Source organism: Chlorocebus sabaeus, chromosome 24 (assembly GCF_047675955.1).
Source record: "Chlorocebus sabaeus isolate Y175 chromosome 24, mChlSab1.0.hap1, whole genome shotgun sequence".
Taxonomy (NCBI): domain Eukaryota; kingdom Metazoa; phylum Chordata; class Mammalia; order Primates; family Cercopithecidae; genus Chlorocebus; species Chlorocebus sabaeus.
This window is the reverse complement of record NC_132927.1, coordinates 81,007,239-81,031,379: the sequence shown is the minus strand read 5'-3', so window position 1 is coordinate 81,031,379 and position 24,141 is coordinate 81,007,239. Positions and strand designations below refer to the sequence as shown.

At 61.2% G+C, this 24,141-nt stretch overlaps 2 protein-coding genes and 1 pseudogene across 9 annotated transcripts in view; 2 read left to right on the top strand and 1 right to left on the bottom strand.

Annotated features, from left to right (window-relative positions):
* Positions 1 to 14,856, top strand: part of TMEM179 (transmembrane protein 179) — a 51,573-nt gene extending 36,717 nt beyond the window's left edge. The window contains exons 2-5 of one of the 4 annotated variants that reach the window (XM_073011368.1): positions 846 to 1,088; positions 8,936 to 9,073; positions 10,691 to 10,769; positions 12,881 to 14,856. In XM_073011368.1, the coding sequence (XP_072867469.1) occupies positions 846 to 1,088; positions 8,936 to 9,073; positions 10,691 to 10,769; positions 12,881 to 13,060 (640 nt within the window). In that variant the 3' untranslated portion in view covers positions 13,061 to 14,856. The other 3 variants (XM_073011367.1, XM_007987985.3, XM_007987986.3) reach the window with 3 other exon arrangements.
* On the top strand, positions 13,063 to 15,487 carry LOC119619003 (uncharacterized; annotated as a pseudogene).
* A 1,828-nt stretch (positions 15,488 to 17,315) lies between these two features.
* C24H14orf180 (chromosome 24 C14orf180 homolog) overlaps positions 17,316 to 24,141 on the bottom strand; it is an 11,698-nt gene continuing 4,872 nt past the window's right edge. For all 5 annotated transcript variants that reach the window (XM_007987978.3, XM_073011365.1, XM_007987979.3 and 2 more), the window contains 4 exons: positions 20,602 to 20,728; positions 19,262 to 19,388; positions 18,839 to 18,874; positions 17,316 to 18,569 (listed from right to left, as the gene is read on the bottom strand). In XM_007987978.3, the coding sequence (XP_007986169.3) occupies positions 18,364 to 18,569; positions 18,839 to 18,874; positions 19,262 to 19,388; positions 20,602 to 20,712 (480 nt within the window). In that variant the 5' untranslated portion in view covers positions 20,713 to 20,728 and the 3' untranslated portion in view covers positions 17,316 to 18,363. The remainder of the gene's footprint in view (positions 18,570 to 18,838; positions 18,875 to 19,261; positions 19,389 to 20,601; positions 20,729 to 24,141) is intronic.

Sequence of the window (24,141 nt, the reverse complement as noted above, 5' to 3'; positions counted from 1 at the left end):
ATTAATTCTATTAATTAATGCATCAGCGGTTTCCATCTCAGCAAAGATGTCTTAATGAGGCGCTCGGGGCACCCATTATTTATCTTACAAATGCAGCTCCAGGGTCCTGACCGTGCCAGGCAGTGTAACACACATCCCCGCGGAGGGCTGGCGCTGCAGAAGCTCACGGTCCACCCCCTCCTGCCCACACCCGGCCTCACCCTCCCCTTCTCTTCGAGGATGACCTCTGTCCCCGTCCCACGGACCCCGACTCCTCCACGATCTGGCCCCTCCCCCCATACGTTGCATTCCAGGACTCCCGCAAAGGAATCACTTCAGCCTGGACTGCAAACCGCACTCCTACACCTCACCGTGGGCACCTTGGGGGTGTCCTCCAATATCCCCGCCCCGCCCTCTCTTTCCTGGCCTCCTTTCTTTCCAGCTGATGAGGAACTGGGGACCCAGAGTCGGCCTGTGTGAGGCCCGTACAAGTGGCTCCCGCAGTCTTTAGAGGCACAGGGTCGGTCTCCCCAGGCCGACCTGGTAAAATTCCTGCATCTCCCGCAGGCCGCCCTTCTCCGGCTTGGCCGGGACCGGCCTCTGGACCCCGGGCTCCTAGCCCGCGCGCACCAGGAGCTGTCCGCGGTGCTGACCGCAGGCGCTTCCCGCGCTCGGCCGATGCGCACGCGTCCCGGGAGGGGCTCGCGGGACCCGCCGGCGCCGCCACTGCGCAGCCTCCCGCGGGCTCCCCGCCCGGCGCAGCCTCCCGCGGCCTCCCCGCCGCCGCTCTCGCCTGGGCCGGCCATGGCGCTCAACAATTTCCTTTTCGCGCAGTGCGCCTGCTACTTCTTGGCCTTCCTGTTCAGCTTCGTGGTGGTGGTCCCGCTGTCCGAGAACGGCCACGACTTCCGCGGCCGCTGCCTGCTCTTCACCGAGGGCATGTGGCTGAGCGCCAACCTCACGGTGCAGGAGCGCGAGCGCTTCACGGTGCAGGAGTGGGGCCCACCGGCCGCCTGCCGCTTCAGCCTGCTCGCCAGCCTCCTGTCTCTGCTGCTGGCCGCCGCGCACGCCTGGCGCACGCTCTTCTTCCTCTGCAAGGGACACGAGGGGTAAGTGCGGGCCGCTCCCGGCGCGGCGCCCCTTCCATGCCCACAGCGCCCCCAGACCCGCCTCCCCAGGGGGTCGCGCGAGTCCCTCCGTCTCTCCGGTAGCTCCGAGGCCCGCAAATGTCAACAATTGGCCCTCACCCCCTCCATGCAGACCGCCCTTTGTCTACACACACATCTAGGGACCATGACGACCACTGGTCCTGCATACAAGGCCAGTGCCTCCCTTCCCCAAGTGCGCATCACCTCCCGCTTCCGGACATCTGCCCACTTGGGTTGCAGATGTTGCACCGTCATCACCGAGCAGGCCTGGACCTTCCTGGGCGGGCTCAGCCGGGCCACACTCGCCAGGACCGGCGACAGCTCCCAGCCCGGTCTAGGGCTTGCGCTGGGCTCTCCAGGTCCCAGTGACAAGGCGTACTGGGGAGCCCCACCCGGCACCATCGCCCCAGGGAAGGGACGGCAGACGGCTGTCTGGAGGGGAGCCACCCAGGCACACCTCGAGCTCAGGCCTTGGTTCATGGAGAGAGACGGCAGGGCGAGGGCTGTGCCTTGTGGGCTCAGCGCCTTCCTCATCCTGGCCTCCATTTTCCTCTTTCTCTTTCCTGCTCCGGCAGGATACTGGATACTGGAGCCTATACAACCTGGTTCACCTGGGGTGCGGTGACACCCTTAGCCAGTGGCGCCCTGGGGGCCCTCTGGGGGCCCACCCACTCCCTCTGTAGGGGCCCTTTGCGGGCTCACCCACTCCCTCTGCAGATGCTCTCTGTGAACCCTCCCACCCCCCCTGTGCGCCCACCCGTCCCCCCTGTGCGCCTACCCACCCCCTGTGCGCCCACCCGCCCCCCCTGTGCTCCCACCCGCCCCCTCTGTGCGCCCACCCGCCGCCTCTGTGCACCCACCCACCCCCTGTGCGCCCACCCGCCCCCTCTGTGCGCCCACCCGCCGCCTCTGTGCACCCGCCCCCTCTGTGCTCCCACCTGCCCTCTGTGCGCCCGCCCGCCCCCCCCGTGCTCCCACCCGCCCCCTCTGTGCACCCACCCACCCCCTCTGTGCTCCCGCCCGCCCTCTGTGCGCCCACCCGCCCCCACTGTGCGCCCACCAGTCCCCCCGTGCGCCCACCCAACCCCTATGTGGCTGCCCTCTGTGGGTCCTCCCACTCCCCTGGTGGAGGCCTGCTGTGCCCAGGAGCAGCCCTAGATCCTGCAGAGGTTCCGGGAGAGCACTCATGAAACCCAGGCCCCTCCCAAACTCTGCCCCCGCCCCCATCCTTTGTTGTAGGTTTTCACTCCCTGCTCGCGGGTGGGAGATGAGAAGGACTCAGAGGGGTGCAGGTGGCAGGAGTGGGGAGGCCCTCCTGTTGCCCACCCCCTGTGAGCCCACCGCTTGGTTCTGGCTGAGAGAGGGGCCAGAGAGGGGAAGAAGAGGGGCTCCAGGGAGAAGGGAGGGAGCCAGGGCTATGCCGAGTGGGGCTGCAAAATCTGGAGGAGGGGTGAGAATCCCAGCGCCTGTGGGTAGGAGCGCCCTGGGGCTGCTGCAGCACAGTTCCACCAACTGGACTTAAACCCACTTGTCCCACCACCCGCTGCCTCTGTCCGCACAGGGCGTCTTCTCTCTGCTTCTCTGTCCTCCCTCTTTTTACAGGGATACCAGTCACTGGATTCAGGGCCCACTCTAAACTCAGGGAGATCGTATCCTTAAATCCAGAGCTTAATTACACCTGCAAAGATGCTGTTTCCAAATAAAGTCACAATCACGGGTACCAGGGGTAGGACTTGGGCATAACTTTTGGGGGACACCATTCAACCCACGACACTAAGGTTCTGGGTGGGGGTCAGTAGCAAGCTGGCTGTCAGCCTGGGAGGACCCAGGTACTGTTGGGCCATGGACCCAAATTGTGTGACTGGAGCCCTGCTCAAGGTGGGGTCAGGCCAGGCGCAGGGTGGTGTCCTGTCCATCTGCAGCCGTCCTCCTCCCCTCAGCCCCCTCCAGGGCTGGTGTCCCATGAAGAGGCTTGAGACATCATCTGCACCCATGTTGCCAAACCTGAGAGTTACCCAGTCTGGGCTGTGTGTGCAAGGCAGGCAGGTGGAAGTCTCCCTGAATGAGACATGGTGTGAAGAGGGAGTGGGACAGCCAGCGAGTAAGGTCAGCTTCCCAAGGCTTGAGGTCCCTTAGTCTCGGAAGCTGAGGGTGAAGCATGCAGGCCAGGTGGGGCCACAGTTGGTTCATTGCTCATGCACGTCTTCCCCGCCTCCTGGGTGTCCATCAGGGTGCCTGTGATCCAGCTGGGGCTGAGAGGTGGTGGCTGTCTAGATAGGACCCAGCTATGTGGTTGGAGTGATGTGAGATTTCATAGGGGGTTCCACCAGAGGTGGGGGACAGGGAGAGGGGAGAAAAGAGCCCCAGAGCTTGCAAGACAGGAGTCCAGGTCGCACAGGGCGTGGTCTATTTTGCACACACTGGGCAGCAGACCCAGGTACGCCATAACAGCAGCTCTGCCTCTCGCTGTCTCACGGAAAGTGTCTGTCTGTCAGCCCTGGCAAACTGCTGGCACCATCTCCTTCCAAAGGCAGAAGACAGGTTCCTGGGGAGTCTTCAGGCCTTCCCAGCACTCTTTGTGGCATTCCATCCTCCCACGGGTTGGAGCCGACTGGGATGCAGGCCGACTGTGCGGCCACTGCCGCAGCCCTGCTGACCGGCCCGTATGGGATTTAGGAAGCCTTAGATGACCTGGTGTGCTCAGGGCCTGTGGGGGTTAGGGTGAGGGTTAGGGTTGTTGAGGGGGTCTACATTGTGGAGGCTCACCATGGCCTTGACCCTACTGGAGGTCAGGCCCGGGCAACTCCTGCTCTCAGGGAGGGGGCCTGTGGTGGAGCATTTCAGGTTCAGCCCCTTTGCTTCAGTTCAGGGGTTCACCAGTCCTCCCACCACTGACCTCTGTGCAGCCTGCTCTTTTCCAGGGACATGTGGTGCCCGTGTCCTTCTTGGACATCAGGAATTAGTGGCTCAGGTCACGTGGTCATGTGGCCACCTGTCCCCCACCTCATGCACCGCACAGTCCATTGGCAGACGGCTTGTGCGATGACATCTGTCCAAAGTGTCAGCCCTCCATTGAGTTCTGGTTGTAGGTGTAGGTTAACGCTCTCAAGAGCCATCTCAGGCCATAGGTTCCCACCCTAGGGGAGCCACGGCTGGGTGAAACCAAGGCAGGCATGCACCTTATTCATCTCTGTGTCCTTAGGGCTGAGCACAGGGGATGGTGTGTAGGAGTCACCAGATAAAGTTTGTTGAATGACTGACAGAAAGATGCCTGTGTCCTGAGGCCTGCTGCCTTGTGGTCACTCACCTGGCCCTGATACCTGAGCAGACTCAGTTGTCTGGCCAACAGGTCCACCCTTCAGACTTGCCATGTCAGGAAATTCTGGACCCCTGGGAAGACTGGGTCTGCAGGGCCCAGTGATAGAGCGGCCAATTCCAACTCAATTGGTGCTCCAGCTGCATAGACTAGGCGAGCAAGTCCAGGTCGGTAAAGGGGACTCAGGACCAGCCAAGGGGCTGAGACAGGCCTTTGTAGGGGGCTCCTGTGGTGGAAAAAGGCTCTCAGGGCCATCAACGGCCACTGGACATCCAGCCCATGGAGGAGCCCGCTGGCCCCATCAGACTCTGGCCGATAGAGGGCTGGGCCTGGTTAGGACGGCACACGCTCTAATCCTCTAAAGTGGATTCCACCTTCGGGGGCCACCCAGCTGCCCTCCCGCCAGTGCGAGCACAGGGCCTGTCTGAGGTCTGTTTGAGGGTCACACGGCAGGTCCAGAGCTTGTGGAGCAGAAGCCATGTCTCAGGTGCCAGCTTCCTCTTCCTACGGGGGTGTCTTTCGTGCAGAGTCCAGGCCCTGAGAGCTCGGCCCAGAAGTGTGAAGATTAGAGTCTGGGGGGGGGTAGCTTTTGCAGAGCGGTGTCATCGTGATGCTGCCTTATTGGCTGCTGACTGAATGAATGAATGAATGGAATGGCGCCTGTGCTTCAGGGGCGCTTGCCACTTCGGGGCAGAAGGGTTTGCTGCGGCAGCCATGGGCCTGGGGCGGCTGTGCTGGGAGGGAGCATTGAGGACGTGGGCTGGCAGCGGTTTGTGGTTGGCAGGCCAGAGGGGCACTGCGTTAAACTCATCTGCCTGCCCGGCTGAGCCTTCACATTGCTGGGCTTTCCAGGACAGTGGTCACCATGGAGATGGCACATCCTGGCAGCGCACCCTGAGCGGCAGCGAAGAGAGAGGGTTAACCCTGTGTGTGCCGGGCTCCTGTTCCTGACCACTGTCCTGGCCTGGCCTTGGTGAGGGAAGGGCTGGGTGGCCCTGTGACCTCTGGGGAGCTGGATCTGGGGAGGCTCTGGACACATCCAATTCTTCAACAACCTGGAGAGCCCGGGCAGGATCCCTGGAAACCGAGCAGAAAGGAATGAGTGGAGCAGACCGAGGCTGTCAGCCGGCAGCGGCCCTAGCCTGGGGTCCCTTCCCTATCTCGTGGGGAACTCCTCGATCTGGTCATGGGAGAAGACTCCAAAATAGGGCCCATTTCATAGGGATGTGGCTGGATGTCTGAAGTCTCTAGATAACTGGCTTTTCTGTCTGTTGGAGGTTGTGTTGTGGCCCATGCTCAGCGGTGGAAGGGGACAGTGGATCGCCTGGGCCCAGAGCCTCTGCCGTATCTCAGGTGCGCTGGGCCAGGTATTTGCAGGCACTGGGGTCTTTCAGGGAGACCTTGCCCTTAGGGAGCCCGGCCACTCAGGGAAGCTTAGGCTGTGCACGTGCCTGTCTAGAATTCGGTACACTATAGATGTGGAGGGTGCCGCCCCAGCCTCCCGAGGGGGATTGGGATGTGGCACTGGGTAACAGGCCCTAGCCTGACCTCACTGTCTGCACTGTGGTCAGCCTGGCCCTCCAGGGAGGTCTCTGGGATGGCCTGTCAGGGAAGTCTAGGAATGCCAGGTGCCGGAGGGTGCCCCTGCCGGACCAGGTCCCTGGGAGGACCACAGGAGGGCTGTCCGGCGGGTGGAGGGGCAGATGTGCCCTGCGGGAGCCTGGCTAGGGACTGTCCTCTGCCCCCACTCCAGCACCATCCAGTGGGCTGGGTCTGATGCCAAGCAGCTTCCTTGCCTCTGGCTGTGGAGCTGACCCTGGCCATGCCTCGCCACCACCTCCTCCTTGGCTGTGGTGGAGCAGCTGGTCCAAGGCTGCAGAGGTGGAGTGGGCTTACTGTGCCCCGCTCTGTGACTATAGGCCCCTGGCCCCTCATTTTCACCCCCAGGCCAGATGGATTTTGGGGTTCAGAACTGTGTTCTCAGGGTCCCAGCAGCAGCAGATGGCTCACTCGAGGAAGGGTAATTGAAGGAGGGCTGGTTGACAAGAGATGAAGTTGTGGGGATCCTGCAGTCAGTGGAGGTGGTGCTGTCCCCATCCCTGGCTAATGGGACCTGGACGGGTGGGTCACCTGGACAGCAGCAGTGACTTTCAGTGGAGGGACCTGGTAGCAAATTCCCACCTTGCTTCCCCACCCTCCCATCCCATTGCCCAAACCCAGCCGGAAGCCAGAGGGCACAGGGTCATTGCCATGGTCCGCACCTTTCAGCCTCCAGACAGAGAATGGAGAAGGAGACGCGCTGCGAAGAGCAGGCGGGAGACACTGGTACACGGTGATTCAGGCTTGGACTGGGCTGATGGAGCCAGTCCCATGTTTGACAGCTCTGGGACTCACAGCACACTGGGCCAGAGAGGGACCGAGAATGACCCCGCACCCATCCTGGCAAACTTTTGCCACTGCTCTTTCTGTCGTCAGAGAGCTTTGGATGTGGCGCTGTGATGGGGGTTGTGGCTTGTCTACTGGCACACGGTACCCACTCTCCAGCCATCTTTGACTGTGAGGCCTGGGCAGAGGCTCGATCACCCCCCACGCATAGGTGTATGAGTCCTGCTGGTCCTGCCCTCTTTGGTGTGGTTGTTGGGATCACAGCTCATGGCTTTAAGAGTGTCCCTGTGTCCTCTCCCCTTGTCTGGGACTCCTTGGGGTGACTCAAGCCCTCCCATTCCTGGGGGGTGGTTCTGCTGTCAGCCCAGCAGTCACCAAAACTGTGTGGCTGGGGCTGGAGCCAGTGGACAGGTTCCTTGGAGGCACCAGATGTTACAAAGTAGCCTGGTGCCACCTGCTCTGAGTTGGGTGCTGTGGCCTGGGCTTATCCTCAGCATGTTGGCTGGGGCACCTCCCGGGGCCAAGACTTCATCTTTTGTATCACTCTGCCCTCTGTGCCCAGCACAGGGCAAGCGGGTACTCAGAAAGTGCCTGCTGAACGAATGAATGAATGAACAGGCAGCGCGCTGACCTCCACGTTGCCTCATCAGCAGCTGCCGAGTTCGGATGATGGTGGCGTTGATGTTTTCTTGGCTGAGATTCCAGGGAGACCTTGTTTATTCAGTGATCTCTGTGAAGCTGTTTTGTGGGTCACCTACCTTAGATCCAGCGTGCTGACAGCACACAGGCAAACATCCAGCCTGCTTGTAGGTGACAGGCGGGAGCAGCCCCTTCTCAGCCGTGCTGCTCGTGCTGATGTCTGCCTGGGAGGAAGTCCCCCTCGGGGCTCCCACTGGAGGGACAGTCCCTATCCCTACCCCACGAGCCTCTGCGTGCATTCCAGGCTGAGCCCATGCCAGGCCCATTGGAAGGACTTTGAATCTTGTTGGAGCAATTCAGAGATGGTGGACGTTTGCATGCCAGGCAGGAGGGCTGGGTGGGGTGGGTGTCCCGACCACGTGCCCGGTATCCTCAGAAGAGGAAACATGAGCCTCCTCTGAAAGCCATGGCCGTGTGCACCCTGGCAGAGGCCTCAGACCCCTGGGGCAGTGTGGCCCAGCCCTAAGCGAGCTCCCGCCTCCTGTGCTCCCCATGCTCTGGCCCTGGTCAGATGGGCCCAATCACAGCCCGGCCTTTTAAGTTTAAATGTATAAACCAGAGTCAGCCCATCAAGCAAGTCCTATCAGGGATCCAGGCCACGCGCTGATGACCTGCGGGTGAATGGATGCTCTCAGCACCACAGGCTGGGGGCTTGTAAACAACAGGCATTTACTGCTCACAATTCTGGAGCCTGGAGGTCTGGGATCCAGGCTGGGATCCAGGCTGGGATCCAGGTTCGATGCCTGCTGAGGGCCCGTTCCTCTTGCTGTGTCCTTATCTGCTGGGAGCTCGGTGGGGTTTCTTCTGGGAGGGCACTCATTTCATTCATGAGGCTTCACCCTCATGACCTCCTCTCCTCCCAAAGACCCCACTTTCTAACCCCTCGGCAGACTGTAACATAAGGATTTGGGGGGACACAAGCACCTGGGCCAGAGCTGCTGGTGACTGCGTGTGGGCGGCTTTGGAAGAGTGTCATTCATTTCCACCCTGGGTGCAACCACTTTTATGAAATGATGGGAACCAGGGTTCCAGGTCCTGGGTCTTTGGGAAGGTGTGACCTGCAGCCCAGGGCGGGCACGTGGAGCTGCCCAAGGGACTGCAGGAACGGGGAGCAACCCCTCGAGGCCCCACAGGGCCCAACCCAGGAATCCTGAGGGTCTGGAGGTGCTGCTGGTGGGGGTTGCCCGGGAGGTGGCCTCCTGTTTCTGGCTGCAGCCTGGGGGCGGGGGTCTCCTGGGTGGTGGTGTCCAGTGAGCCTGCTCTTCCTGTCTCTGGCTGCAACTTGGTGGGCGTCTCCTGGGAGGTGGTGTCCTGTGAGCCTGCCGCTCCTATCTCTGGCTGCAGCTTGGTGGGGGGTCTCCCGGGAGGTGGCGTCCAGTGAGTCTGCCCCTCTTGTCTCTGGCTGCAGCTCCTTCTTCTCCGCCTTCCTGAACCTCCTGGTCAGCGCCTTCGTGGTCTTCCTGGTCTTCATTGCCAGCACCATCGTGAGTGTGGGCTTCACCATGTGGTGCGACACCATCACCGAGAAGGGCACCGTAGCCCACAGGTGCGCCTGCCCCACCTGCCTCGGCCTCAGCCTTGGCCCACCTCCCCTGAAAATCCCTTGACACCCTGCCCTGCTCTGGGTGATCTTCCCTCGTGAAGCCCATCCTGAGTCTGCGGTCCCTGGTCCCACTGTGCCCCTGCCTGTGTATACCTGGACAGGCCCTCTCCTGAGACCTGCCCCGCAACATTGATACCTTCCCGCTCTGGGAGCCGGGAGCATCACACGTCACACATGAGCGATCATCCCTAGGGCTGAATATGGCTGGGGGTGGCTCCGGTGATCAGAAACTCCGGCTGCCCTGTCCTTGCCACCAGGGCTTGCGTGACAGATCCCATGCAGCATGGCCCCAGGTCCTGGGAAGCTCGATGTGACCACACAGCTGGAGACCCTTGGGCTTCTGTCCTGTGCTGGCTGAATGCGAGAGCCCAGGGAGAGCATTAGGCTCAGGGCTTTGGTCCCCAGGGTGTGGGATTTGGAAGATGGTGGAGGGGACGGGGATGGTGAAGAACAGGAGCAGAGAAAGCTTCTGGTAGGGTGAAGGTCAGCTCCCAGGCAGGTTGGGGATGAAGGCCTTTGAGCCATGGTGGTCCCTCTGGGATCTTAACAGGGGCATCATTTGGCTTGTGGGGGCCCCCAGAGTGGAGCACGGTGACTGCCTGCCCCCAACAGTGGGATGCCCAGCCCTGAGGGGCACCATCCAGTGCCCCAGGCCAAAACCCTGGAAGACAGGAACCCTCCAGAGTTTCCATGTTCTTCCTTTAAGCAAACCCAGACCTGAAACCGCAGCATCTGCAATAGATGGCAGCAGAGCCGAGGGGCTCCCTGCCTGTCTGTTCCGTGTCTCCACTCTGGGGTGCCTGGGGCACAAACCAGAGGAAAGCGTGAGCACCTGGGCATGTGGCCCTGCAGGGCCTCCTGTGCTGAGCTGTGCCCTGTGCCCCATTCTGCACTGTCCCAGCTCCGCCTGCTGGCTCTGGCCACCTGTTTCCCGAGAGCGTGGGCAACCCCTGGTATACAGGCAAAGTTTCCTTGGCCTCACGGACACCATTTCCAGCCCTTCAGCCCCTCCAGGGGGTGCGGGGGCTGCTGGGCTCCCTGTCTCTGGCCCCCTGCTTCTGTCAATGTGTCCTGGCTTTATGTTTTATGTTGGGGGTGTAGGACACCGGGAGCCCAGGCCTGGCTCACTCCCGGGCCCTCTGACGCCCACTGCCTCCACAGATGCCTCCGTGATGGGGGCAGAGCCTCTGGGCAGCGTTGGTGGGGACGCCACCTCCATCTCTGTATGGCTGAGGCAGCCCTGCCTCTCCTGCCTCTGAGACCCTGTGACCCTCAGAGTGTGGAGCACAGGGGCAGAGGGTCCAGGAGAGCAGAGGCTGAGCTGGTGTCTTCCGGCCGTCCAGGGCCAGGATGGGGAGGGGCCTGGAGGTTTCCTTTCCCGAAGGCTGTACTGCTCCATGGAGGAGGCCTCGAGGCCGATCCCCCGTGGTGTCCTCGGAGACTCCCTGCTGCCCCCCAACATTGCAGGGCAAAGTTCGTGCCTCTCTGGCCAGCGGCTCAGCCATGTCCTGCACTGGCTGTCCTGGTGGTCACCTTTCACCCTACGTCCTGCTGTTTTAGCTGTGAAGAGCTTCAGGATATCGACTTGGAGCTGGGTGTGGACAACTCCACCTTCTACGATCAGTTTGCAATTGCCCAGGTAGGGGCTCTGGGCAGGAAGGGAGGCTTGCAATGCTGGGAATGCTGGGAGGGGGGCATTTACTGCTGGACACTCGCTGAGCTCTCCCCCTATCCAGAGGAGGAGGCAGGCTCCTGTGTAGATAAGGTGGTTGGCAACGGGACCAGGCAGTGGGAGCACTCCGGAAGGCTTCCTGCAGGTGGGGGAGGGCTGGGCTTTTGTAGGTGGGTTTGGGGAGGAGATGGCCACAGTGAGTTAGAATCAGGAAGTGGCAAGGCCCTGGAGTCTGGAGTGAGAAGTGTTGGAGGAGGTGGTGTCAGAAACGAAACCAGGCATCAGATCCTGGGGGTCCAGTGCAGGGACGAGGGCCTTGGACTTTGGTGCCAGTGTGAGGTGAGCCTGTTCAGGTCAGTGCTGGAGGCTTAGGGATGTCCCCTAGCCAGGGGGACGCTGACACAGAGTCCAAGGATATCCCCTAGCCAGGGGGATGCTGACACGGAGTCCAAGGACATCCCCTAGCCAGGGGGACGCTGACACGGAGTCCAAGGATGTCCCCTAGCCAGCAGGACGCTGACACGGAGTCCAAGGGATGTCCCCTAGCCAGGGGGACGCTGATACGGAGTCCAAGGACATCCCCTAGCCAGGGGGACGCTGACACGGAGTCCAAGGATGTCCCCTAGCCAGCAGGACGCTGACACGGAGTCCAAGGGATGTCCCCTAGCCAGGGGGACGCTGACACGGAGTCCAAGGGACGTCCCCTAGCCAGGGGGACGCTGACACGGAGTCCAAGGGACGTCCCCTAGCCAGGGGGACGCTGACACGGAGTCCAGGGATGTCCCCTAGGCAGGGGGACGCTGACACGGAGTCCAAGGGACGTCCCCTAGCCAGGGGGACGCTGACACGGAGTCCAAGGACATCCCCTCGCCAGGGGGACGCTGACACGGAGTCCAAGGGACGTCCCCTAGCCAGGGGGATGCTGACATGGAGTCCAAGGGACGTCCCCTAGCCAGGGGGATGCTGACACGGAGTCCAGGGACGTCCCCTAGCCAGGGGGACGCTGACACGGAGTCCAAGGAAGGATGCAGGGGATCCCACTTGGGAATTCAGAAGATTTGCCACCCTACCCTTGTATAAGCTGCGTCCCCCACCCCCTAGGAGACTTGGTGGGGGACCATGGTGGACCCCACTCTGAGGGACCCTATTTGCTGAAATGCAGACCTGTGGGGAGACATCAGTGGTCTGTGAGGGCCGGAGGGGGAACCCTGGAATTGGGTTTGCTCCTTGAAGTCTGCAGGTGTGCCCCAGACGGAGGCGACGCAGAGGAGGGGTGCCGGGTGGGGTTGGCTGAGACCAGACACCTGGCTCCTGCCAGCACTGATCAGGGCCCACTGGCTTCAGATCCACTTCCGGACCCCAGACTGGCCTCTGAAGGCTCTTGCTGGCTGTGGCTGGCTGAGGACGCTTCTCCTGGCCAGAACCCTCCAAGGGGCTGGCCATGGGTGGGCCTGAGTGTTCTTTGCCGAGATGAACTGGATCTGTCAAAGACACTTCCATGCAAATTTAGTGAGTGGAAGAGACCTCAGGCCTAATTTGTGCCAATTGGATTAAGGTGTGAGTGCAGTCTGATGACAAATACGCTCAAATGAGAATCAGCTTAATGTGGCTCAGGCCTGGTTCTGATTAAATTGTTTCTCCTTCAGCTGTTTGGAAACAGCGGCTAAAGGTCAATTTATTCTGGTGGTTGAAGGAGCCTCCGCTGTTTACCCGCCCTCCTTAGAGCCCACAGGCCCGAGCTGCTGCAGGAGAACGCGCTCGCCGCTGGCCACTGCCCCTCCCCAGGGCCTCTGGCTGGCCTGGAGTTGGGGTGGGTCTGAGTGCCCAGGGCTTTTGCTCCAGAGTGGGTTCCGGGAGGGGCGCAGGTGCTGGAAAACGATGCTGGCTGCAGGAAAGAACTCAGAAGATTGATCTTGGGCAGGGTCTTCAGGATCCGACCCTGCCCCATGTCCTCAGCCTCCTCCTTCCTCTGAGTCCCCTCCTTTCCCTGCAGAGCAGAGCCTGGGAGCTGGTGGGAGGGGGGTGCGCTGACAGCGGACCCCCAACGGCCTCTGACCCTGCCCCTGCCCTCTGTGCAGTTTGGCCTCTGGGCCTCATGGCTGGCCTGGCTGGCCATCACCACGCTGGCCTTCCTGAAGGTGTACCACAACTACCGTCAGGAGGACCTGCTGGACAGCCTGATCCACGAGAAGGAGCTGCTGCTGGCCCGGCCGTCCCCACGCACCTCCTTCCAAGAGGAGAAAAGCGCCGTCATTTAGGCATGGCGCGGGCAGGGGAGCTGGCCCCTGACCTCCCAGCTATGCTTGGGGGCATGGGCCTGCCTGGGGAAGCAGCTGGGGGGCTCTGCCTGGGCCCTGGCCACATGCAGCCCTGTGTGTGTCCCCTCGAGCGTAGTGAGGTGAGCGCCCCAGTGCCCACTCGTGAGCCTAGCAGTGGACTGGGTGGGTGCTGGCTCCCTGATGAGGATGGTGCAGAGACTATGGGTGTGGGGCGGGGGGTGGGGGGCACCTCCAGGCCTCGCACAGGGCCCCATGGCTGTCCCAGTAGGACCTGACTGGCCAGCCTGGGTGGAGGGCGTCCAGCTGGTCTCTCCCAACCCTGGCCGGTTGCTGTCTCCGTGCCAGCTGGCCCAGGGGTGGCCAGACGTCACTCAGCCCTGAACGAATTCTGCATGAATTCTGCCATCCAGGCAGAGGCTACGTGTGGGGAGGAGCTCACGGCACCTTCCAGCCTCTGACCCTGGGTTGGCCCCCCCCCCGGCTGAGTCCCCCTCCTGGGTGGGTGCCACAGGCCTGGGAGACCCTGTGGCCGGGCTCAGGGAGGCTTCTGAGGCCTGTGAGTTCGCCTCACTGTGTGTGGGTCCTGTTTGTGCTTGGCTGAGGGGCACGGAGGTGGTAATCTGGGCTCCACAGAGTCAGGGGCATCATCTGGTTGGGGATTTGGGGGGCACACTTACCACACAGAGGATTGGGCCAGGAGCCATGGCAGGGGTCTGTGTGTGGGTGTATATGGGGGATGTGATTCTGTGAGTGCCTTTGTGCATGGGAGGGTGTGATTGTGTATGTGAGTACATGAGAGGATGTGACTGTGAGTGTGCATGTGCACGTGTGACTGCATGTGTGGGTGTGACAGTGTAGGTGTGACTGTACATGGGAAGGTGTGACTGAGGGTGCATGGGAGGGTGTGAGTGTGCTTGAGTGTGCATGTGAGGGTGTGACTGAGTGTGCATGTGTGGGTGTGACTTGTGCATGTGGGGTGTGACTGAGTGCATGTTAGGGTGTGACTGAGTATGTGAGGGTGTGACTGAGTTTGCATGTTAGGGTGTGACTGTATGTGAGGGTGTGACTGTTGTGCATGTGAGGGTGTGACTGCATGTGAGGGTGTGACTGTGAGTGTGCATGTGAGGGTGTGACTGTGAGTGTGCATGTGAGGGTGTGACTGTGAGTGTATGTGATGGTGTGACTGAGTTTGCATGTTAGGATGTGACTGAGTGTATGTGAGGGTGTGACTGTTGTGGATGTGAGGGTGTGACTGCATGTGAGGGTGTGACTTGTACATGTGAGGGTGTGACTGCATGTGAGGGTGTGACTGTGAGTGTATGTGAGGGTGTGACTGAGTGTGAGGGTGTGACTGCATGTGAGGGTGTGACTGAGTGTATGTGAGGGTGTGACTGCATGTGAGGGTGTGACTGCATGTGAGGGTGTGACTGTGAGTGTATGTGAGGGTGTGACTGCATGTGAGGGTGTGACTGCATGTGAGGGTGTGACTGAGTGTATGTGAGGGTGTGACTGAGTGTGCATGTGAGGGTGTGAGTGTATGTGAGGGTGTGACTGAGTGTGCATGTGAGGGTGTGAGTGTATGTGAGGGTGTGACTGACTGCATGTGAGGGTGTGACTGCATGTGAGGGTGTGACTGCATGTGAGAGGCTGTGACTGTCGTGCATGTGAAGGCTTGATTGTGAGTGTGCATGGGAGGCTGTGAGTGAGTGCGTGTGAGGGTGTGACTGTACCTGTGGCATGAGTGTGCATGTAGGGCGTGTGGGGAGGAATGTAGGTGAGTGCCTGGGTGCCTGGGCAGGTGTGTCTGCACAGTGTGCGTGAGGAACCGCATGTGAATGTGCGTGTGTTGCATGTGAGCGTGTGCATGCCTGTGCGTGTGCATATGTGTGTGAGCATTGTATGCGTGATGGGAGCCGTGGGTGCTGTGTGGACAGCCCCTCTGCCCCTCCCATGGGCTCCCACATCCAGCATCCACCTGAGAGAGGAGGGAGCGCCTTCCCATTCTGCAGAGTCTGTGTGCTGAGGCCTCACAGAGGCAAGTGGAGGAGCTGGGATGTGAACCTGGGATCCCAGGGTAGGGGGCTGCTTGGCTGTGGACCCTACCCCTCAGGAGAACCCAGGGTCTACCTCTAGAGGACTCGTTCCAGGGGCGGGGGCCTCCTCACCCGGGGCTCGAGAAGCGGCTGTCTGTTTCTTGGCTTGAGTGCTGCCGAGTGCTCCCTGTTGCTGCGCCCTCCCTCCCAGGGAGACTCGAGCCCCTAGCTCCCTGTGTTGGTGACCCACCCCGTCCACCATCAGCAGCTGGCTGGTGTCTCTGGGTGGCTGGGCACCAGCCTCCTGGAGGCCACGTGCCTGGGTCCACATGGAGGGTCCCGGTGGGGGCATCATCCTGGGTCCCGCGAGTGAGGCTGGCAGGTGACCAGTCACACTGTGGCAAAGGCAGGTTCCCATTGGGGGCGTCAAGGCCAGGGGGATCGAGGCTCTGGAAGCTCAAGGGGGCTGTGGCCTTGGGGCCCAGCCGAGTTTCCAGCTGGCAGCCAGGTCCTTGAGGGAAGGGGTTTAGACAGAATCCGAGGCCCCTAAGCTGATGGGCTTCCCTGTCTCCCCTGCCAGCCCTGACTCACTGAACCTGGGGACTCTTTCCAGCCCCGAGAGCTCCTTGTCTGTGTCCCCAGCAGAAAGTGGGGTGGCTCCTGCCTCACCCTCTGCCCAGCCCTGATCCAGGCCAGAGCCATCTAGGGCCCCAGAAGGAGGGGCAGGAGGCAGGGGTGGTTCTGGAACCTGAGGGTTGGCTCCGGTTGGGTCTGTCCTCAGGGCTGCACTGCTGGATCCCAGGAGCTGGAACAGCCCTGTGGCCAGGGTGACGGAAATGCTTGGCTGCATGCAGACACACCCACCCCGGACTGGGCTGTCCCTGGAGCCCAGACACATCACCCTGGGAAGGGGCAGCTGGGCGCCCTGGTTGTGGGTTCTCCAGGGTCCCTTAGGGGACTGGGCCTCTCCCCAGGAAGGAAGGTGGGAAGCACAGGCATGACCTGGGGTTCCTGAGGCGGGTCCGCCAAGTTGCTTCTGAGATGCCTTTGCTTCTCTCCCGGCTGTCTGATAATGGATATCTCTGTTCTAATTCCACTCTGGCTAAACTGAAAGTAAAGACCCTTAAGCTTACATGTGTCTACCCCTCAGAGTCAGAATAAAAACAAAAGCGCCTGAGTCTCCAGCAGGCATGAGGAGTGTGTGGGTTTCTCTCTGCCCTCTCCGCCGTCGGCCGGCCTGGCTCGAGGTTTTAACTGTCTGGAATGTGTGGGGCACACGCAGTGCCCTCGGGCTTTGGGCCTTTCGTGTCCGAAGCTTTTAGGAATTAGAAGATGGCCTTCCCAAGGTTCTGCCGTCCTCTCTACATTTTCTAGTGGCTTTGAGTCTCACTGCTTCCTGTGCTGCTTCCCCAGGTGGCAAGACAATTTTGAAGGATTTCTTGGGGGTGTGGTGCCCATCTTTGAGCAATATTTGTTGAGCACCTGAGATCGTAGCGTAGGACCCCGCAAAGCCAGGCATGTCCTTGTGTTGCCTTTGCAGTGGACAGGCAGCCACAGCTGGGGGAGATCGGCCTGGGCGGCGTCCCCCATCAGAACCAGGGCTGGAGGGGTGGCCCAAACACACAGAGAGAGGGCTGAGCCTGGGTCTATGACTGCCCTGAGACCCAACCTCTGGTAGCCGCTGCTTCTGCATCCAGAATATGGGGCAGGAACCTGCCCATCCTCCTCCCTGGGTGGGGTGGGATCGGCTGGGCCTGGGTGGGGTGGGGTGGGATGGGCTGGGCCTGGGTAGGTGGGGCTGTGGTGACTGTGGGGAGAGCATGATGCTGGAGGGTTCCCAGGGGAGCCCCCACCATGGTCCCTTCTGGGCCACTTCTGGAAACAGCCCTTTTTGTTGCCTCCCACCACAACTCTGGGCTCCCTGGATTCCAAAGCTGGAAGCGACCCTGGAGATCACTGCGCCTGTTCCCTGGCACCTGGAGTTGTGGGGATACACCCTGACTGCAGGGTGAAGGGAGCCAGCCGGGCATCCCTCAAGACCTGGGGGCTTGGTTAACCCCCTGCCCGAGTGGCCACATCCACTCCCAGGCCTGCAGGAGACGAGGAGGTTCCAGGGGCCCAGGACATCCACTCTGGCCACTGAGGCCCATTCCTTAGCAAATCGGTTCTGGTTTCTCTTGTTTCTATAAAAACACCAAGACTGAAGGAAGCCACGGTGAGTTTTAATAGAGCAGTGTCTCCCAGTTAAGTGGTGGGACAGAGAGGAACCATCAGACAGGTCGTCAGCTGTGCCCTTCCCTCTCAGGTGAGCCTCGAGGACACTGGTCTGATTGTCCCTGTGTCTCTCCGGGGCAGTTCTGCCTGGTCCCTAACCGTGGGCATCCCTGCTTTGTTCGGCCCTCCCCCCATGTAGGGTCTGGAGGGGCCCCTAGTGTTTGTCACCCACAGGGCTCCCTTCAGCTCTGCAATCTGGTGACAAAGCCACAACCACAGATGGTCTCCGGGACCTACAGGCCCCAGCTGGTGGGTGGCACTGGCTGGTCCTGGGCTCGGCTGGGTGCCCCCAGCCTGCAGAGCTGGGCACAGATGGCTGTTCTGAAGGCCGGGGGTGTCTGGGCCCCTTGCTGTCCCCTCAACTTCTACACCCGAAGCTGTCCCCGATGAGGAGTCCTCCCCTGGGGCCTCTCCAGACTCATGGGACTGAGTAGGGGGTCAGACCTGGGCTCAGAGGATGGCACCTCACATCAGAGGGACCCACCTTGACAACCAAACCCTTCCTGTGGGGTTTCAAGGTCTGGGTTCTCCACAGGCCCTAATTGCAAAAGGCTGGGTTTGCCTCTTCCGAGCAGCCCCTTGAACACAGGCAGTGTGCCCCCCTCCTCAAGCGGGTGCACACGGCAATGGCTGGGCCGGGCCCTAGCAGCAGCAGGAGCTCCTGCTGGGACAAGGGAGGGGTCTTTGGGTGAGCCTAGGGAGCCCCAACTGTTAGCAGTCGAATCCTCTTTCTAATAAAATCTCACGTGGACCCAACACAGGAGACAGGAGGGCTGTGCTGACTAGTGTGGCAGGGCTGCTCACTGTGCCCCCCATGTCCAGTCTCACGCCATGGGTCCCACTTTTCCCAGTCGGCCCCCAGGCAGCAGCCCTTCTTGGCCCTCGTGATTCACCAAGCAGCAGGGCCAGGGCTCAGGCTGTCTCAGAGCCCCCGGAGTGCTTGAGCTCTCTGGGAAGCCCTGCCCGTCCTGCCCATCAGAGCCGCAGGAGGCCGTGCCAGCAGGTGAGGGCCGCGTGCTGCAGGTGCAGGACAAGGCTGAGGAGCCGGGCCCGCAGGTCCTCCAGTGCTGTTGCCACGGGCTTGGCCCGGCCGCAGTACAGGCCCAGGGCCAGCACGAGAAGGACGCACACGCACAGCCGCAGGAGCAGGGAGCCGCTGTGTGGCCTGGGTCTGCCGGGCACTGCGGCCAGAGGGCAGGCAGGGTCAGCGCCAGCCAGCCCCACCCTTCCCTGGAGGACTGGGGCTGGTGGGGAAGGGATGGGGAGATTCTGCCCTATCCCTGCCCATGGCCCCTCCCTAGCCTCGTGGGGCCTCCTTGCAACAAGAGCCCCCCCCACTGGGGACTCCTCAGAGGCCCTGGCCCTGTGACACCTCCCTTGGGGAGGGAGTGAGGGTGGGTGTACCGAAGGAGGGGGCAGTGGGGTACAGGGATGTGGGCTCGGAACTCACCCCTAACAGTGGCCGTGGTGTTCCTGTCAGCAATGTCTGGGAAGGAGAACGGAGAGTCGGCTGGGAGGTACTTGCCTCAGTCCATCTGGTGTCCCTGCCCTCTCGCCTCACCCTGCACCCCTGAAGGACCCCTGAGACGATTCATGGGTTAGAGATCCAGGCCCAGCCAGGTCCTGACGCTTCCTCAAGAGGACAGTCATGATTCGAGAAGCCACCATCATGTTTTCCTCCAGTTGCCGTTTGACGGACCAGGACTGTGTGTCCAGGTGACCCCACGGGCCCAGGGGTTCTGCCACTGAAGACAGGCGGCCATGGCCCCCCATGTCCTGGGCCCTACCAGAGCTGGGTGGGTGTGGCCGGAGTCCCCGCCTCCCTCTGCCCAACCCCATCCTCTCCAGCCGCTTGCTGCGGGTGCCCTCTTACAGTGGACAGTCACCGCTGGGGGTTCTTGGAACCGCACACGCCTCGAGGTCCTCTGCGGCTCGGCCCCTGGGCGGGGATGCTCCTGCCGGCTCCTTTTCAGGATGGAGGGGGGGCACTTCTTGTCCTCCTGGGACAGGGGCGGAAAGCAGATCGGTGAGTCCCTGGCAGGAGGCCGACGGGGACCCAGGTCTGAGCCATGTGGGGCCCAGCAGCACCGTCCTGGAACCTGTACCCTGTCCCGGCTGGTGTGTGATGCTGGGCATGTCACTTCCTATGGGGTGAGGGGCAGCTCCTGGACAGGCACTGCTGGGCAGCCAGACTCAGCCTCAGGGGCCCAGGCAAGACAGGAGCCCCTCCTGCCCCCGTCTCTTCACGCAAGGCCCCACTGAGCCTCTCTTCCTCTGCCCGCTGTCTTGGATTCAGGCTCGGATTCAGGGTCCCCAGGACATGTGCACAGCAGGAGGGGGCTGCATCGGCAGAGGGGCTCTGGCTAAGAGGCCAGAGTTTGCAAGCTCCATGGGGCAGGGGCCGGGCCAGGGCTGTGAGGAGGGCTGGTTGGTGGCCTCGGCCTCCTTTTCCCTGGGGCCAAGTCTAGCGTGCTGCAGGCAGGGGCAGCTCCTGCCCATTCGCCTACCTGGGCCCTTCTGTGCAGGTCTGCTCACGTGTACGGGCCCAGCCTGAGTTTGGAAGATGGAGCAGGAGTTTCAGGCTGCTGTGAACCTCAGCATCCTTGTCTGTGACATGGTGATAACTGGGACTGAGGCGCCCTGGGAGCCGGGCCAGCTCTGAGGTTGTTCCTGGCTGGGTCATTGCTCGCTGCACACAGCCAGCTGCTTGGCATCTGGCGAGGCTGCCCCTCGAGGGCGGGAGGTCTGTCCATGCGGAGTCTGGCCCAGCTCCTGCTGTGCCTGTGGCCTGTCCCAGCCTGGCAGTGCCTCAGAGGCTGGATGGAGCCCCAGGGTCTGAGGTCTGGGCCCCTAACCCTAACACTGACCCTTGGTGACAGTCTTGATCTGTCCTCCTCTCTCCACCCTCTTCTTTCCTCCAACACCCTCCTCCCCGGGCTGCCTCTTCCACAGCCCTCCATGACTCCCACTTCCTCTGCCAAGCGGTGTGCCCCACCTGGGGGCCTCCAACCCCGTCTGCCAGACCAAACCCTTTAAGGCACCCGTTGCCCCCGCCTGCTCCCTCCAGCCCTCAGTGATCCCCCTGCTCTCCTCCCATCACCCCTTGATTCCTGGGGCAGAGGATGGCCTTTCCTCCTTTGTCTGCTCCCTGCTCCCTCCAGCCCCCAGTGGAAGGCCAGCTTGCAGAACCTGCGTCCCAGTGGCCCACCTTACCCTCTCTGCCCTGCATGCCCGTGGGCCCCACGCGGCCTCCTCATTCTTTCTGGTCTGATGTCGTGTCTCTGGCCGGGAGTCAGGGCTCAAGGCTCCTGCTGCAGTCCTCATTTACTGGAACATGGTCCTAAGATGAGCAAAGATGTTATTTATTATTTACTGCACAAGTGGCACTCAGAGGAATGAAAGTAAGAGCAGAAAATTCTTCCCCGGAAGCCAGGCTGGCTGCCCGCGCCTGCGGCCGGCCACGCTGACGAGTAGACAGCCCTTTCCCTCAGTGGTGTCCCCAGCGCAGATAAATCCTGCTGCCTGCTCGTTCAGAAACGCCATCGCAAGCAATTTCCTTTGCTGCCACAGTCTTCGTAATTGTCATCTTTAACGGCTGCATAATATTCCACTGGGCCACATAATATTCCACGGGGCCGAGGTCCCATCATTGAAAGTCGCCCTCAATGATTGGGTATTCAGGAAGTTTGCATTTTAGTATTGTCATTTGCAATGATTGGAGGTCATGGATAAGGCTGTAGGAAACATCTTCGCTTTGTCTCCTTTTGGTAGTGGGAAGCCCTGGGGCTGGGGACTGGGAATTGTCAGGGCTCTGAGGCTGGGCCCACAGAAAGGCTTCCCAGATGGTCATGCCTACCTTTTTGGGCTGGTGCAGGTGGGATGCCCCTGGGCTCCTGGGGGCCCACCCCTCAGCACGGCTCATACTCTCTCTGTGTCTCTGTCCGCCCTCCCCCCCATTATGTGTCTCTGTCTCTCTGTCTCCATCTCTCTGTTCCCCTGCCTCTCTCTGATTCTGTCTCTATCTTTCTATGTCTCTGTCTCTGTCTCCATCTCTTAGTCTCCCTGCCTCTCTCTGATTCTGTCTCTCTCTACTTCTGTCTCTGTCTCTCTGCCCCCTCCTCTGTTGAGCTGGTTGCTTCCTGGCTGTGAATGGCGCCTCCTTGCCTCTGCCCCTGTGTCTGTGGCGGCGGAGGCTTCGCTCTCCTCATTCTTGCTCATTGGTGGAGCCCCGAGTGTGGATTTTCTCTCACAGCCTTGGCGGGTTCTTGACTTTCGGGCATTCCTCCTCCCTACAGAGGGGTGCAGAGCCTACCGGGCATCCGTGCAGGTGAGCTGGCACTGAGTGTCTGTCTTTCAAGGGCTCTGGGAGTGATGAGACTGCCTCTGTTGCTGCAGGTGGTGAAACTGAGGCCAGAGGGGGCTGGGGCTTCCCTGGGAGCTGATGCCAGGCCAGGTCCTCCCGGCCCTGCTCCCAGCTGGATAGGGGGCAGTGTGGGGGCCTCCTGCTGCCCTTCACCCCACCCCAGGTTCTCCTCTGCTCTGGGGTCGTTGGAGGGCACTGCCGCCCCTGCCCCTGATAGCGCAGGTGTTCGCATTTCCTGAGGTGCTTCCCTGGCTCCCGTTGGTCCTCCAAGGACCCTGCCCCCAAGGGCTGAGAAGGGGGAGGGCGAGAGTGAGGGGCCTACATGGTCCTCAAGGACAACTCCTCCAAGGGTCCCCCAAAGGGGTGGGTGCCTCAGAGGTGCAGGGCAGGCCTGTGGGAGGAGCTGGTTTGGGTGGAGACCCAGGGACTCCAGCAACTGTGTGCCGGCCTCTACAGGAGACAACAGGGTGGCCACGACCGCATCCCCGAGCCGGCATAAATACTGCAGACAAGCAGAGCGCCCTGTTAACGATGTCTGGGAGGATGCTGTCTGGATGGGTTCAATTATTTCAAAAGAGAGCAATTTTCTGCTATCGCAGGATCAGGTTTTTATTGCAAATAGGGTTGTGGCAGGAGCCGGCCGTCCGGGGGTGGCAGGGAGGGGCGGCTCATCTTCAGGACCTGCTCTCAGAGAGTGGCCGTGGGAGAGGGTGTGCTCGCAGGCCCAGTCGAGCTGGGGCTCCGTCTCCTGGGGCCAGGTCACCTGGAATGTGGGCGCTGCGTGGTCCCCAGGGTTAGGGAAGCCGCAGAGTGCCAGGCCTGTCCTGCTGTTTTGGGGATGCTGCCTGGCATGCCCCAAGGGCAACCTTGACCGCCTGTCCATAGCAGGGCTGGGGCTGGAAGGGCTCTCTGGATGCCCTTGACTCAGTTTCCACCCTGGGTGGGACAGAAACTCTGCTAAAGCCCAGGGGTGGGGTTGGGGGTGGAGCAGAGCCCCCCAGTGACCTCTTGGACCCAGAGCCTGGGCTGTCCACTGCCTGGCGGAGGGAGGCTTGTGTATCCGGGGCCATCTCCTGGGACTGCACAGCCTGGGGCTGGCTGGTGTGCCCGGGGCCACAGCCCCCTTGCCAGACGGCCCTGCAGCAGCCTTCCAGGGGGCCCAGCCAGGCCACCTCTCATGAGGAAACAGGCCTGGAGAGGCTTGGGCCAACGGAGTCACGCCGGGAGGCAGGGCTGGACGGAGTCTCCCCCAGCTTCTGCCAGCAGCTGTCGCTATTCAGCCTTCCCTGGCCTGAGGTCTGTCCAAGGGATGGTGGGACAATAATGTGTGTGTGCACACGTGTGTGAGTGAGTGTGCACATGTGTGTATGTCCCTGAGTGTGCAAGTGTGTTTGCATGCAATGGAGTGCATATGCATGTGTGAATGTGCACATGTGTGAGTGCGCAAGTGTGTTTGCATGCAATGGAGTGCATATGCATGTGTGAATGTGCACATGTGTGAGTGCGCAAGTGTGAGAGTGAGCACGTGTGTCAGAGGGTGTGAGTGTGCACGTGTGGGGTGTCTGTGTGTGTGTGTGCATATGTGTACTTGTATTTGTGTGTATGCATGTGAATGTGCATGTGTGTGTGAGTGCGTGTGTGGGTGTCCATTCATGTGCCCGTGTGCATGTGTGTGAACATATCTGCATATGTGTGGGTGAATGTGTGTGTGTTTGTGTAGAGTGTGAGTATGTGAATGTGCATGCGTGGGCAATGTGTTTGTGAGGGTGCCTGGCTGTGGCATTAACTGTCTGTTGCTGAGCAGCATAACTTGGAGAGGCTGTGACTTCGCCTTCTGGGGAACAGAGCTCTGCTTGAGTGTGGACAATCAGGACTTCCTATGGGACAGCACCTCCCCCTCTTCGGGTGCGGGCTCCGGGGCACCTTGTGTGACCACGTGTGACCTTAGGCAAGTCTCCTAATCTGCCTGGGCCCTGGTCTGCTCAGCTGTGAAATGGGGGTGAGGAAAGAAGCAGCCTCTGCGGGCTCGCGTGAGGGTGGGAGTCAGTGCACAGACTTGAGTCCGCACCATGCCTGTGCTCTGTGCCATCAGCCACTGTTGGCATCACTCGGAGAGGGGATGTGCCCAGGAACAGAGCTCAGGTAGCTCTGGCCGTGTCTGGACAGTCAGGACTTCCTATGGGATGATACCTCCCCTCCGGGAGCCCTGGGGCCCTCTCCAGAGATGCACCTTCCCCTGGGCCACGCTCTGCTTCCAGGCAGCCTCCCTGAGCCCTGTGGTCCCCTCCCTAACTGGGCTTCATGCTTTCCCTTCTGGAAGGGAGGCCTGGCTCAAGTCCGGGGCTCTGTCCTTCTTTGGTTCTGTGACCTTGGGTAAGTGGTGTGACCTC